The sequence below is a fragment of the Cibotium barometz genome, chromosome 47, assembly GCF_041138505.1.
Source record: "Cibotium barometz isolate CiBa-2024 chromosome 47, ASM4113850v1, whole genome shotgun sequence".
NCBI classification, from domain to species: Eukaryota; Viridiplantae; Streptophyta; class Polypodiopsida; order Cyatheales; family Cibotiaceae; genus Cibotium; species Cibotium barometz.
Window position 1 is genome coordinate 47,680,254 of NC_141092.1, and position 13,627 is coordinate 47,693,880.

General features: G+C 43.4%; 1 protein-coding gene across 1 annotated transcript; it reads right to left on the reverse strand.

Moving 5' to 3' along the window:
- Positions 1-226: 226 nt before the first annotated feature.
- LOC147611781 (uncharacterized) lies at positions 227-1,651 on the reverse strand. Its single transcript, XM_086784957.1, has one exon. It carries the CDS (start codon positions 1,649-1,651, stop codon positions 227-229), a length of 1,425 nt encoding a protein of 474 aa, XP_086641083.1.
- Between the last annotated feature and the right edge of the window lie 11,976 nt (positions 1,652-13,627).

The window sequence follows — 13,627 nt, forward strand, 5'->3', positions numbered from 1 at the left end:
TCAGATTGCCAAAAGTCATGCAAAGCAGCTGTAAACTTCAAACAAAAATTCACATTATTTTCATAAACCTACAGTGCAGAAAACTTTTAAAGAGGCTCGTCCGGCATCATACCATCTTAGAGACCACTTTCTGCATGGCACGAAAATGAAGACGTGACATTGGCATCACAATGGGCCACTCACCAGTATACCAGGAAAGATCTCTAGCCAAGATAGACTTTGCCCGTCAATGTACCACATTATAACATATCAGTGCCTCCAGGACATAACTTCCACATCCAGGCAACATCCGAAGATCCTCTAATGCCATTACACCGTCGGGGTACTTGCACATCTCTCCCATAATGTTTAAAATTCCTGCTTCTGTCCAGCAAGGCGGTATATGCCTTGGAACCAGACTATTTGGGGTCAGAGCAGAGCACACCTCGCGAAGTGCCTGATCCAACAATTCCTCCAAATATACCGAGATTTCAATGTCCACAGAAGGTGCATTGCTTTCCAGCAAGTCCATCAAGAAGCACGCAACACGTTCCAACAGAAGCACCCTTCCTCCACACATTTCATACACAACTGCCCAGATCTCCCTTGGACAAGAGAACCCCAAAATGTGTTGGAAGAAGAGCTGGGCCTCGGCTTCGGGAAAGTCACCAATTGATGCATGGGTATACCTGGCTGCAGATGTCCGCTGGTCCAGCCAGTGCTTGAAATAATAGTCTGATGTTGCCAGGACTATGTTGGCAAGTTTCTCCTGCTTAGTTATTCCAATGAAGAACCTGAGGAAGCTTTGCAGCACACGCTGATTAGAGTCATCTGGTAGCCAATTTTGCATCACATTAGCTTCATCGATAATGACAGTAGGAAACCTTCGATCCTTCTCCTGTGCCATAAACAACAATAAGGCTTTCAAGGTCTTCTGGAACTGTGTATGCTCCTCCTGGTTCTGTTGGTTGCTCAAGCTTAAAGCGACCTGGGTATCAAGCTGGCCTGGGGCATATTTTTGTGAAAGAGTCTGCGAGAGCGAGACATTCCAGTCAAACTTCATTCTGCTCACGAGCTCAGCCAAAGTGCGGTTACTCGACAACTCATCCTTCAGCCCCCTGGTGAAGGACTCTGCAGTGGTGTAGTCCCCAAAGCGCAAGTCAATCAAGGTCACTGCAGCATCCTGCTTGGCAAGATGCTTGAGGACAGTGGACTTGCCACAGTCAGGTGGACCTGTGAGAACAAGAAGCTGCCCAGGCCTTTTGAGAAGCCTCTTTAAATAAGCGAGCTCACCTGTCCTGTCAAAGATCCCCTCCTTCCCTGCTGCTAGCGCCCTGTGAAAGATGTGTTCACCATAAGCTGATTCGGTTGGACGCGATTCTTGCTGCTGCGCTCCCCCTTCGCCCTCCTGCCCGTTCTCCTGCTTGCGCCCCCTCTCGCGTCCTCCTCCTTCCTCTGCCGCCTCCCCCCCCTCCTCCTTCGCCACCTTCTTCCTCGCGACCTGCCCTCTGCCGCCTCCCTTCAGCTCGTCGCCCTTCGTTGCGCTGATGCTCCAGGTACGAGACCATGGCAATGGCAATGGCAATGGCAATGGCATGGCTGGCTCCTTCCGGAACCCGCCAAAGGAGGAGGCTAGCTTGACACCACCGCCAGCAAGGTGAGAGCACAGCATCGTGACCCCCCCCAATTTTCTGAAAACCCTCTTTGAAATCTCAGTGAAGAAGGCTATGCGCCCTTTTTAGCACTCTATCTTTCTTTGAAATCTCAGTGAAGAAGGCTATGCGCCCTTTTTAGCACTCTATCTTGCTTTCTTTTTTTAGAAACCTTTGCCCTACACACACACAAAATAGATTTACACACATATATAATTTTAATAAATTAAATTTTCAATTAAATTTTAATGGTAGGGATGCATCTTACATGTAATCTCTCTCTCTCTCTCTCTCTCTCTCTCTCTCTCACACACACACACACATGCACATGCACACCCTCTTTCTCTCACATACACATGCACACACTCTCAAATGTCGAAACTCTCTCTCTCTCTCTCTCTCTCTCTCTCTCTTACACACACACACACACACATGTACACACATGCACATGTACTAATGCAAACACACTCTTTCCCCCTACACACTCTCACACATAGACTTCTATGTCTCTGTCTCTCTGTGTGTTTCTTTCTCTCTCTCTCTCTCTCTCCCCCCTCCATTCACACACACACACACACACACACACATATACACACATGCACATGTACTAATGCAAACACACACTCTTTCCCCCTACACACTCTCACACACACACTAATGAAAACACACACTATCTCCTTCCACACAAACTATCTCCTACATAGAAATTCTCAAGCCCTCTCTCTTTCTCTCTCTCTCTCTCTCATGCACACACACACACTCTCTCACATAGAAACTCTCTCTCTCTCTCTCTCTCTCTCTCTCTCTCTCTCTCACACACACATACACTTAAATAGATTTACACACATATATATAATTTTAATTAATTAAATTTTAGATTAAATTTTAATGGTAGGGATGAGTGGTGGGGTGTGCTCACTCTCAAATAAATGCATCTTACATGTAATCTCTCTCTCTCTCTCTCTCTCTCTCACACACACACACATGCACATGCACATGCACACCCTCTTTCTCTCACACACACATGCACACACTCTCAAATGTCAAAACTCTCTCTCTCTCTCTCTCTCTCTCTCTCACACACACACACACACACATGTACACACATGCACATGTACTAATGCAAACACACACTCTTTCCCCCTACATACTCTCACACATAGACTTCCATGTCTCTGTCTCTCTCTGTGTTTCTCTCTCTCTCTCTTTCTCTCTCTCTCCTCACACACACACACACACACGCTATCTCTCTTCTCACACACACACTCCCACATATAGAAACTCTCTCTCTCTCTCTCTCTCTCACACACACACAGATACACTCATGCACACACACAAACACACTTCTTTCTCATGCACACGTGCACACACACACACACACTCTCTCTCTCTCTCACAAACACACACCCACATGTAAATATATATTATCTATAATATTATGTTTTATTATATTTAGAGACGTATACCTATATATACATGTGCATTTATAAAATAAATAAACATATATACATATATATTTTTAATTAATATTAAATTTTAACATGTGGGGATGCATGATGAGGCGTGTTCACTTTTAAATAAGTGTATTTTATATACAATGTCTTTTGTCTTCTCTTTTACATACATATGTATGTGATTGTGTGCACATACACACGTATGTGTGATTGTGTAATGTCTTCACGCGTGCATGTATTGTGCAAGTGTCTTGATTGTGTGTATGTGTTAGTGTGTATTTGTTGTTGTTGTTGTTGTTGTGTGTGTGTGTGTGTGTACATGGTGTGTATGTTTTTATATATGTGTATCCATAGCGAGTGTCTACATGTACCTTTGTAAGAGCATGTGAATATACTCGTGTGTACATCTATGTGTGTGCACGTGCAGGTGCATATGTGTGTGTGTGAGTGTGTGCATGTCCATGTGTGTGCACGTGCAGGTGCATATGTGTGTGTGTGCGTGTGCATGTCCATGTGTGTGCACATGTACTTGCGTATGTGAGTGTATTTATGTGCTTGTGTGCATGTATACACATGTGTGTATGTGCAAGCTTGAGTATGTGTGCAAGTGTACATATCTCTATATGTTGCATGTGTGTCCATGTGTGCGAGTGTGTGTATGTGTGTTTGTATGCATGTGTGCACGTATCATAAGCTTGTGTCTGTGTGTTATGTGTGTGTGTGTATGCATGAACATACATGTGTGCGTCGATATACATATAAATCTATTTATATATACATGCTTACATACCTATAGATACACATACATACATAATATATATACGTGTGTGTGTATGTATATTCTCTCTCTTACACATGCACATAATATATATGTTTGTGTGTGTATGTGCAAGCTTGAGTATGTATGCAAGTGTACATATCTCTATATGTTGCACGTGTGTCCATGCATGAGAGTGTGTGTATGTGTGTTTGTATGCGTGTGTGTACGTATCATGTGCTGGTGTCTGTGTGTTGTGTGCATGTGTGCATGAACATACATAAATCTATTTATATATACATGCTTACATACCTATAGATACACATACATACATAATATATATAAGTGTGTGTATCTATAGGTATATAAGTATGTATACAAAGATTTCATTGAAAGATGTGAGATGAGATCTTCTTAGATTCAAATTCAAAATTGCATTGGAAGATGTGAGATTTGGCTCCTCCTCACATACATGTACACACATGCACATTTACTAATGCAAACACACACTCTTTCCCCCTACACACTCTCACACATAGACTTCCATGTCTTTGTCTCTCTCTCTCTCTCTCTCTCTCTCTCTCTCTCTCTCCCCCCTCCACTCACACACACACACACACACACACACACGCTATCTCTCTTCTCTCACACACTCTCCCACATATAGAAACTCTCTCTCTCTCTCTCTCTCTCTCTCTCTCTCTCTCTCACACACACACACACACACACACACAGAGATACATTCATGCACACACACACACTTCTTTCTCATGCACACGTGCACTCTCTCTCTCTCTCTCTCTCTCTCTCTCTCTCTCACACACACACACACACACACAAACACACACCCACATGTCAATATATATTATCTATCATATTATGTTTTATTACATTTAGAGACGTATACCTATATATACATGTGCATTTATAAAATAAATAAACACATATACACATATATTTTTAATTAATATTAAATTTTAACACGTGGGGATGCATGATGAGGTGTGTTCACTTTTAAATAAGTGTATCTTATATACAATGTCTTTTGTCTTCTCTTTTGCATACATATGTATGTGATTGTGTGTGCACATACACACGTATGTGTGATTGTGTAATGTCTTCACGCGTGCATGTATTGTGCAAGTGTCTTGATTGTGTGTATGTGTTAGTGTGTATTTGTTGTGTGTGTGTGTGTGTACATGGTGTGTATGTTTTTATATATGTGTATCCATAGCGAGTGTCTGCATGTACGTGTGTGTGAGCATGTGAATATACTCGTGTGTACATCTATGTGTGTGCACGTGCAGGTGCATATGTGTGTGTGTGAGTGTGTGCATGTCCATGTGTGTGCACATGTACTTGCGTATGTGAGTGTATTTATGTGCTTGTGTGCATGTATACACATGTGTGTATGTGCAAGCTTGAGTATGTGTGCAAGTGTACATATCTCTATATGTTGCATGTGTGTCCATGTGTGCGAGTGTGTGTATGTGTGTTTGTATGCGTGTGTGCACGTATCATGTGCTTGTGTCTGTGTGTTATGTATGTGTGTGTATGCATGAACATACATGTGTGCATCGATATACATATAAATCTATTTATATATACATGCTTACATACCTATAGATACACATACATACATAATATATATACGTGTGTGTGTATGTATATTCTCTCTCTTACACATGCACATAATATATATGTTTGTGTGTGTATGTGCAAGCTTGAGTATGTGTGCAAGTGTACATATCTCTATATGTTGCACGTGTGTCCATGCATGAGAGTGTGTGTATGTGTGTTTGTATGTGTGTGTGTACATATCATGTGCTGGTGTCTGTGTTGTGTGTGTGTGTGCATGAACATAAACCCTAAATCCTTAACCCTAAACCCTAAAACCCTAAACCCTAAACCATAAACCCTAAATGCTAAACCCTAAACCCTAAACCCTAAACCCAACCCCTAAATCCTAAACCCTAAACCCTAACCCTAAAAACCAAAACCCTAAATCCTAAACCCTAAACCCCTGAACACCCTGAACCCTGAACCTCGAACCGCGAACCGCGAACCCCAACCCCTAAACCCTAAACCTTAAACCCTAAAAATCCTAAATCCTAACCCTAAAACCCAAAATCCAAAACCCTAAAATCCAAAACCCCAAACCCTAAACCCTAAATCCCTAAAACCCTAAAATCCTAAACCCTAATTTCTAAACCACCTTGAACCCTAAACCTTGAACGTTGAATACTGAACCCTGAACCGTGAACCCTGAACCTGAGCCCTGAGCCCTAAGCCCTAAACCCTAAACCCCTAAATCCTAACCCCTAAACCCTAAACCCTAAATCAAAAACCCTAAACCCTAAAACCCTACACACCAGCTCTTGCAGAGCCAGGGATTAGGGTATGAATAAATCCCCGTGAGACTGCATGAGGGCAATCAGCTGCATTGGATGTGAGTGGGAGGGACTCTCTTATGAGACCTTGCGGACTAAAGAGCTTAGAATAGGGCAACAAGCAATGGAGGTGGAGATGGAGCCATTCAAAGCCACTTGGAGATGGAGCCATTCAAAGCCACTTGGAGCAAGTATGGTTGCACATTGTTATGTGACGGGTGGTCAGATATACGCAAGAGAAATGTGTACAAATTTTGGTGTCCTCTTGCAAGGGCTGTTGAGATATCGAGCTCATCTAGTGAGGTGGTGGACACTGATGACTGGCCTGGGGGATAGGCCCCACACTTACACCACTAGCATGGTTGGTGAGATCATGGGTGATATGTGGCCAGTGGGATGACAGGCTGTGTGACAGCCAGTGGGATGACAGGCTGTATGACAGCATAGTTATAGCGACAGCTCATTTTAGTTGGGTTCACACTATAGAGAACCCTAGTATGTATTTGGTTGTCCTTTTTCATATAGTGTGTACTCTTATCTTTGTATATGGTGTGTTGAGTGTTGTGTGAAGAAGAAGAAGATTTTTAGCCTCTCACCTTGTGTGTTCTCTTTTAGGGTTTTGTGAGTGTGTGTGTGCTTGCAAGAGCTCAAGCTCTTGCAAGAGTGTTGTGTGAAGAAGAAGAAGATTTTTAGCCTCTCACCTTGTGTGTTCTCTTTTAGGGTTTTGTGAGTGTGTGTGTGCTTGCAAGAGCTCAAGCTCTCTTCTCCCCTGCATCTTTTCATGGTATCAGAGCCTGGTTCATGCTAAGGGCTGAGCTGCAAGCAAGAGAAGCACAGGAAGCGGTACGAGGGTAAGAGCTTCATCTACTCTTCCCTATTTGTGTTGGCAACTACCTCCTTGTCGGGAGCTCTACGGGAGGCACCGGCAAACGATCTCTGATTGAGGAGCTTTCTTCGCGGGAGTAAAGCTATAGGGCAACTATATTATCCTATTGGACTTCATTTTTCGGGCCAAAAACGAGTTTCGGGTGCATTAGGACCTCCGTTTTTTAAAAAGCAGGCGAGTTCGAGCACTGCGGCGGCGGGTAAGTCATTGATTCTATGTAGAACTCTGTTTTAAGAACTGCAGGAAGACAGATTGGTTGTGCAGACATTGTGTGTGCTACAAGGAGGTCAAACAATTGCCATTGGGTGTATGTATGCACATTGAGGTCATTGGTTGTGACATTTGAGTGTAGTACAGTACCGCTGCAGAAAATACAGTAGTTTGTGTAGGACAAACCAGAGTGCTATTTCTGGTAAATTTGTGTGTCTGGCAAGATGTCAAATGATGGCAAGATGTACTACACTCAAATGTCATTGGTTGTGACATTTGAGTGTAGTACAGTACGGCTGCAAAAAATACAGCAGTTTGTGTAGGACAAACCAGAGTGCTATTTCTGGTAAATTTGTGTGTCTGGCAAGATGTCAAATGATAGCATACACCAGATTGTTGCTGAGAAGCTTGACAAGAACAACTTCCATGCTTGGAGGTTCAGGTTGACAAATTTTCTGATGGGAAAGGGTTACTGGGACTACATAGAAGGTGAGCATGAAGAGGCACCGGAGATATCGGAGATCAATCCGCTGCAGATGTGAAAGAGTTCAAGGATTGGAACCAAGGAGCCAGAAAAGTTATGTATTGGCTCTCTATCAGTATACAGGACACCATGATTGGGCACATACAGGATGCCAAGTCCCCCAACATGGGACACCTTGGTAAAACTCTATGAAACGAATACCAAGGCACGAAAGATACAGTTAAAGAATGAACTTCATACTGTGGAGAAAAAGAGTATGTCTGTGAATGACTATGCATTGAAGATCAAGGGTATTGTGTAATCCCTTGCATCTATTGGTGTTTCAGTAGATGATGATGATAAGGTGGAAGTCGGTCTACATGGTCTCGGGCCACAATACAAGGTGTTCAAGACGTCTATTCCCAATTTCACACATTTGGTGTCTATGTTAATTATAGAAGAGAAGAGCTTGGGTGAAGACCAACAGTCTTCACAAAACAAAAACATTCCCAATTTCACAGATTTGGTGTCTATGTTTGATTATAGAAGAGAAGAGCTTGGGTGAAGACCAACGGTCTTCTCACAAAACAAAAACGGTTCAGATCAACATGCCTTCGACACACAAGTTCAGGAAGAGGACAAGGTAGAGGAGGCCGTGGACACGGCCAAGGAGGTGGCTGAACAGGTAATCAGAATTATGGCCAGCAGCAACAACAACAACAATCCCAGAATTCACAACAACAACAACAATAACACGCAGGTGGAAGAGGCCAATTCAGAGGCAGGGGGAGTCAAAGAGATCATGGAAATTGGCAAAGGCAGTATAATGATACTCGTGGATGCTTTTATTGTGGTAAGCCTCGACATGTGCAGGCAGATTGTTATAAGAAGCAGGCTAACATGCAAAATGAAAAATTGCAGCAAAACAACTATGCATCCTCGAGGAGAAACAATGAGGATAATGAAAGGTTGTTTGTTATGTAGCATGTCGTTAATGCCATGTCTAAAAATGTTGAAGCAGCACATAAAGATGATGTATGGTACGTTGATTCAGGTGCTTCGAACCACATGACAAGTCATGGGGAGTGGTTCAAGGAGATGAAAAACCTTGAAAGACCAGGTTTTGTGAAAACAGGGGATGACACTGCTCATCCAATTGCCCATGTTGGAGATGTGCCATTGGCTATGCAGGATGGCAAAGTAAAGTACCTTGCAGATGTACTTCATGTTCCAAACATAACAAAGAATCTGGTTTTAGTTGGCCAGATGATTGAGTAGGGTTTGCAGGTTCGGTTTTGTTATGTTGAAGACTTTAAAGACAAGTGCAGGTCGGTTGCAAAAGACAACAGAGTGGGCAGAATGTTTACATTGAATGTAAACATGCCTGAAGTGAGTGCTGCAATGTTTGCAAATGGTTCGGAAATTGTTGCAGACATAGACATTTGGCATAAAAGAATTGGACATGTGAATGTGTAAAGAACGAAGTCTATGCAGACTAAAGGAATTGTGACAGGGCTGCCAAAGTTTAAAGTTGAAGGTATGCAAAAAATATGTGAAGCATGCCAATTTGAAAAGCAAACAAAGCATGTATTTCCACGTGACAGAAATGTGAGCAAAAATGCACTAGATGTTGTGCATTCAGATGTATGGGGTCCTACGAAGACCGTCTATGGGAGGCTGTAGGTATTATGTGATATTTATTGATGATGACCACACACAAGGAAAGTGTGGGTATACTTCATGAAGGAGAAGAGTGAGGTGTCCACTCATTTTTAGAATTTTAGAGTTATGGTTGAAAAGCAAACAGGAAAACATGTAAAGTGCCTAAGGTCAGATGGAGGGGGAGAGTACTTCTCCAATGAGTTCTTTGAATTTTTGCATAAGAATGGTATTCAGAGATAGTTTACATGCAGATACACTCCGCAGCAAAATGGAGTTGCTGTGAGCAGAAAAACATGCACATTTCTGAGATTGCGCGAGCATTTATGGGAGAGAAGAATATGCCACATAGCTATTGGGCTGAGGCTATTTCTACAGCAATTTACATCATGAACAGGACTCCAACTGCAGCCATACATGATGTAACTCCAGAGGAGAGGTTTACTGGCAGAAAACCTGATTTGTCTCATCTAAAAGTCTTTGGATGCATTGCATATGTGCATGTGCTAGATGAGCTGAGAACTAAGCTAGATCCAAAAGCTGAAAAATGTGTGTTTATTGGGTATTCCCTTGAGCAAAAGGGATACAGGTGTTATAACCCTGCTACACGTGAGTTAAGGGTAAGCAGGGATGTTGTTTTTGATGAGATGAGTAGCTGGTATGCTGCTGAAAAAGAAGCTATTGGGACTGATGTGAGTGGAAATGTGGTTGCACAAAATGCAAGTCAACAATCACAGTCTTTGAGTGGACCAAGAGAGTCCTCATCTAGTGGTTCAGTTGATAGACCATGGAGTGGCAAGCTGCGTCATAATACCAGTCCTGCAAATGTGATTAGTACATCACATAAAGGCAAAGAGAAAGTGGTTGAGCCCCTTAGTATGCCTGACATTTTTGCAGGGCATTCTCATGTTGATGGAGAGTCTAGTGGCTCAGAGATGAGCCTTGATGAGGATCTTGGGATACCAGCTATGAGAACACTTGGTGTAAAGAAGGCTATGGAAGCCATGAATGCAAAGCTGCGAAGATCTGGAGAGTGAAGAATCCTGTGCAGAGGTTTACCTATGATGGTTATGTGGCACATCACTATGCATTCATGGCAAAAGTTGTGCAGGTTGTAGAGCCCACATGCATTGATGAGGCTGTTGCAAATGTGTGTTGGGAGAGAGCTATAGATAAGGAGATGGATGCACTATATGAAAATGAGACTTGGGATTTAGTACAATTGCCTGAAGGCAAGAAAGCCATTGGATGCAAGTGGGTGTATAAAGTAAAACATAACAGTGATGATGGAAGCATAAGTAGGTACAAGGCTAGATTGGTAGCCAAAGGATATGCGCAGACATATGGCATTGATTATGAGGAAACTTTTAGCCCAGTTGCCAAGATGGCTGGTGTATATGTTGCAGCCACCTGGTTATGAGGATGTGAGTCACCCCGAGCATGTTTGCAGATTGAAGAAAGCCTTGTATGGCTTAAAACAAGCACCAAGAGCATGGTCTGACAAGATTTCTGAATATCTTGTCACTATTGGCTTTTATGTAGCCAATACAAATTTGCATTGGCTTTCATGTAACCAATGCAAATTTCTCGTTGTATGTGAGACGACACAGTGATAGAGGGGTTGTGCTTGTTGTCATCTATGTAGATGACCTGATCATTACGGAGGACCATGATGCAGAGATCTTTGATGTAAAGATCTTGCTGAGACAGAAGTTTGAGACAAGGTGATTAGGTGACCACATCGTATTGGATTATTACAGAGACAGTATGGCTTGGACATGTTGTCCAAGTATAGTATGACAGGCTATAAGCCTATCTCAGTGTGCCATTGGATCAGAATGGCAAGTTGAGTGCAGATTCAGGAGAGATTTTGGAGGATCCTACTATGTATAGGCGCATAGTAGGAAGCTTGATCTACATGACGATCACCAGGCCAGATTTGAGCTATGCTGTTGGATTGGTGAGTCAGTTTATGTAGGTTCCTAGGAAACCGCATTTTTTTTTTATGATCACTTTGAGTGCCATTATTGATGATGAAATCCAAATCTTGATTCTTGATATTGCTAGTTTATTTATGCGAATTGGTCAGTGACTCAGTTGGGTGCCCACTGTAACTAGGTCACCCAGATTCTTTAGTTTTAGCTTGTAAACATGTTTTAATGTGTAAATGATGCATGTTTAATACCGTTTTGCAGGGAAGACAACATATTTTTAACATATTATAAACTTGTATATAAATTTTGAAGCCTGTACCCCCCTTTTTGTAAGAAACGTTTTTGAAACTTCTGGAAAATGAATGAAACGTTTCTGAAACACATTTCATGAAACGCCTGGCAACTATGATCTCATACCACAGTCCATATAGCCAGTGTTCTGCCTGCGGAACAGAAAACATAACCAAATATAAAGTTTTAAGCAGGATATCTCATCCTCGTCAGATTGCCAAAAGTCATGCAAAGCAGCTGTAAACTTCAAACAAAAATTCACATTATTTTCATAAACCTACAGTGCAGAAAACTTTTAAAGAGGCTCGTCCGGCATCATACCATCTTAGAGACCACCTTCTGCATGGCACGAAAATGAAGACGTGACATTGGCATCACAATGGGCCACTCACCAGTATACCAGGAAAGATCTCTAGCCAAGATAGACTTTGCCCGTCAATGTACCACATTATAACATATCAGTGCCTCCAGGACATAACTTCCACATCCAGGCAACATCCGAAGATCCTCTAATGCCATTACACCGTCGGGGTACTTGCACATCTCTCCCATAATGTTTAAAATTCCTGCTTCTGTCCAGCAAGGCGGTATATGCCTTGGAACCAGACTATTTGGGGTCAGAGCAGAGCACACCTCGCGAAGTGCCTGATCCAACAATTCCTCCAAATATACCGAGATTTCAATGTCCACAGAAGGTGCATTGCTTTCCAGCAAGTCCATCAAGAAGCACGCAACACGTTCCAACAGAAGCACCCTTCCTCCACACATTTCATACACAACTGCCCAGATCTCCCTTGGACAAGAGAACCCCAAAATGTGTTGGAAGAAGAGCTGGGCCTCGGCTTCGGGAAAGTCACCAATTGATGCATGGGTATACCTGGCTGCAGATGTCCGCTGGTCCAGCCAGTGCTTGAAATAATAGTCTGATGTTGCCAGGACTATGTTGGCAAGTTTCTCCTGCTTAGTTATTCCAATGAAGAACCTGAGGAAGCTTTGCAGCACACGCTGATTAGAGTCATCTGGTAGCCAATTTTGCATCACATTAGCTTCATCGATAATGACAGTAGGAAACCTTCGATCCTTCTCCTGTGCCATAAACAACAATAAGGCTTTCAAGGTCTTCTGGAACTGTGTATGCTCCTCCTGGTTCTGTTGGTTGCTCAAGCTTAAAGCGACCTGGGTATCAAGCTGGCCTGGGGCATATTTTTGTGAAAGAGTCTGCGAGAGCGAGACATTCCAGTCAAACTTCATTCTGCTCACGAGCTCAGCCAAAGTGCGGTTACTCGACAACTCATCCTTCAGCCCCCTGGTGAAGGACTCTGCAGTGGTGTAGTCCCCAAAGCGCAAGTCAATCAAGGTCACTGCAGCATCCTGCTTGGCAAGATGCTTGAGGACAGTGGACTTGCCACAGTCAGGTGGACCTGTGAGAACAAGAAGCTGCCCAGGCCTTTTGAGAAGCCTCTTTAAATAAGCGAGCTCACCTGTCCTGTCAAAGATCCCCTCCTTCCCTGCTGCTAGCGCCCTGTGAAAGATGTGTTCACCATAAGCTGATTCGGTTGGACGCGATTCTTGCTGCTGCGCTCCCCCTTCGCCCTCCTGCCCGTTCTCCTGCTTGCGCCCCCTCTCGCGTCCTCCTCCTTCCTCTGCCGCCTCCCCCCCCTCCTCCTTCGCCACCTTCTTCCTCGCGACCTGCCCTCTGCCGCCTCCCTTCAGCTCGTCGCCCTTCGTTGCGCTGATGCTCCAGGTACGAGACCATGGCAATGGCAATGGCAATGGCAATGGCAATGGCATGGCTGGCTCCTTCCGGAACCCGCCAAAGGAGGAGGCTAGCTTGACACCACCGCCAGCAAGGTGAGAGCACAGCATCGTGACCCCCCCCAATTTTCTGAAAACCCTCTTTGAAATCTCAGTGAAGAAGGCTATGCGCCCTTTTTAGCACTCTATCTTTCTTT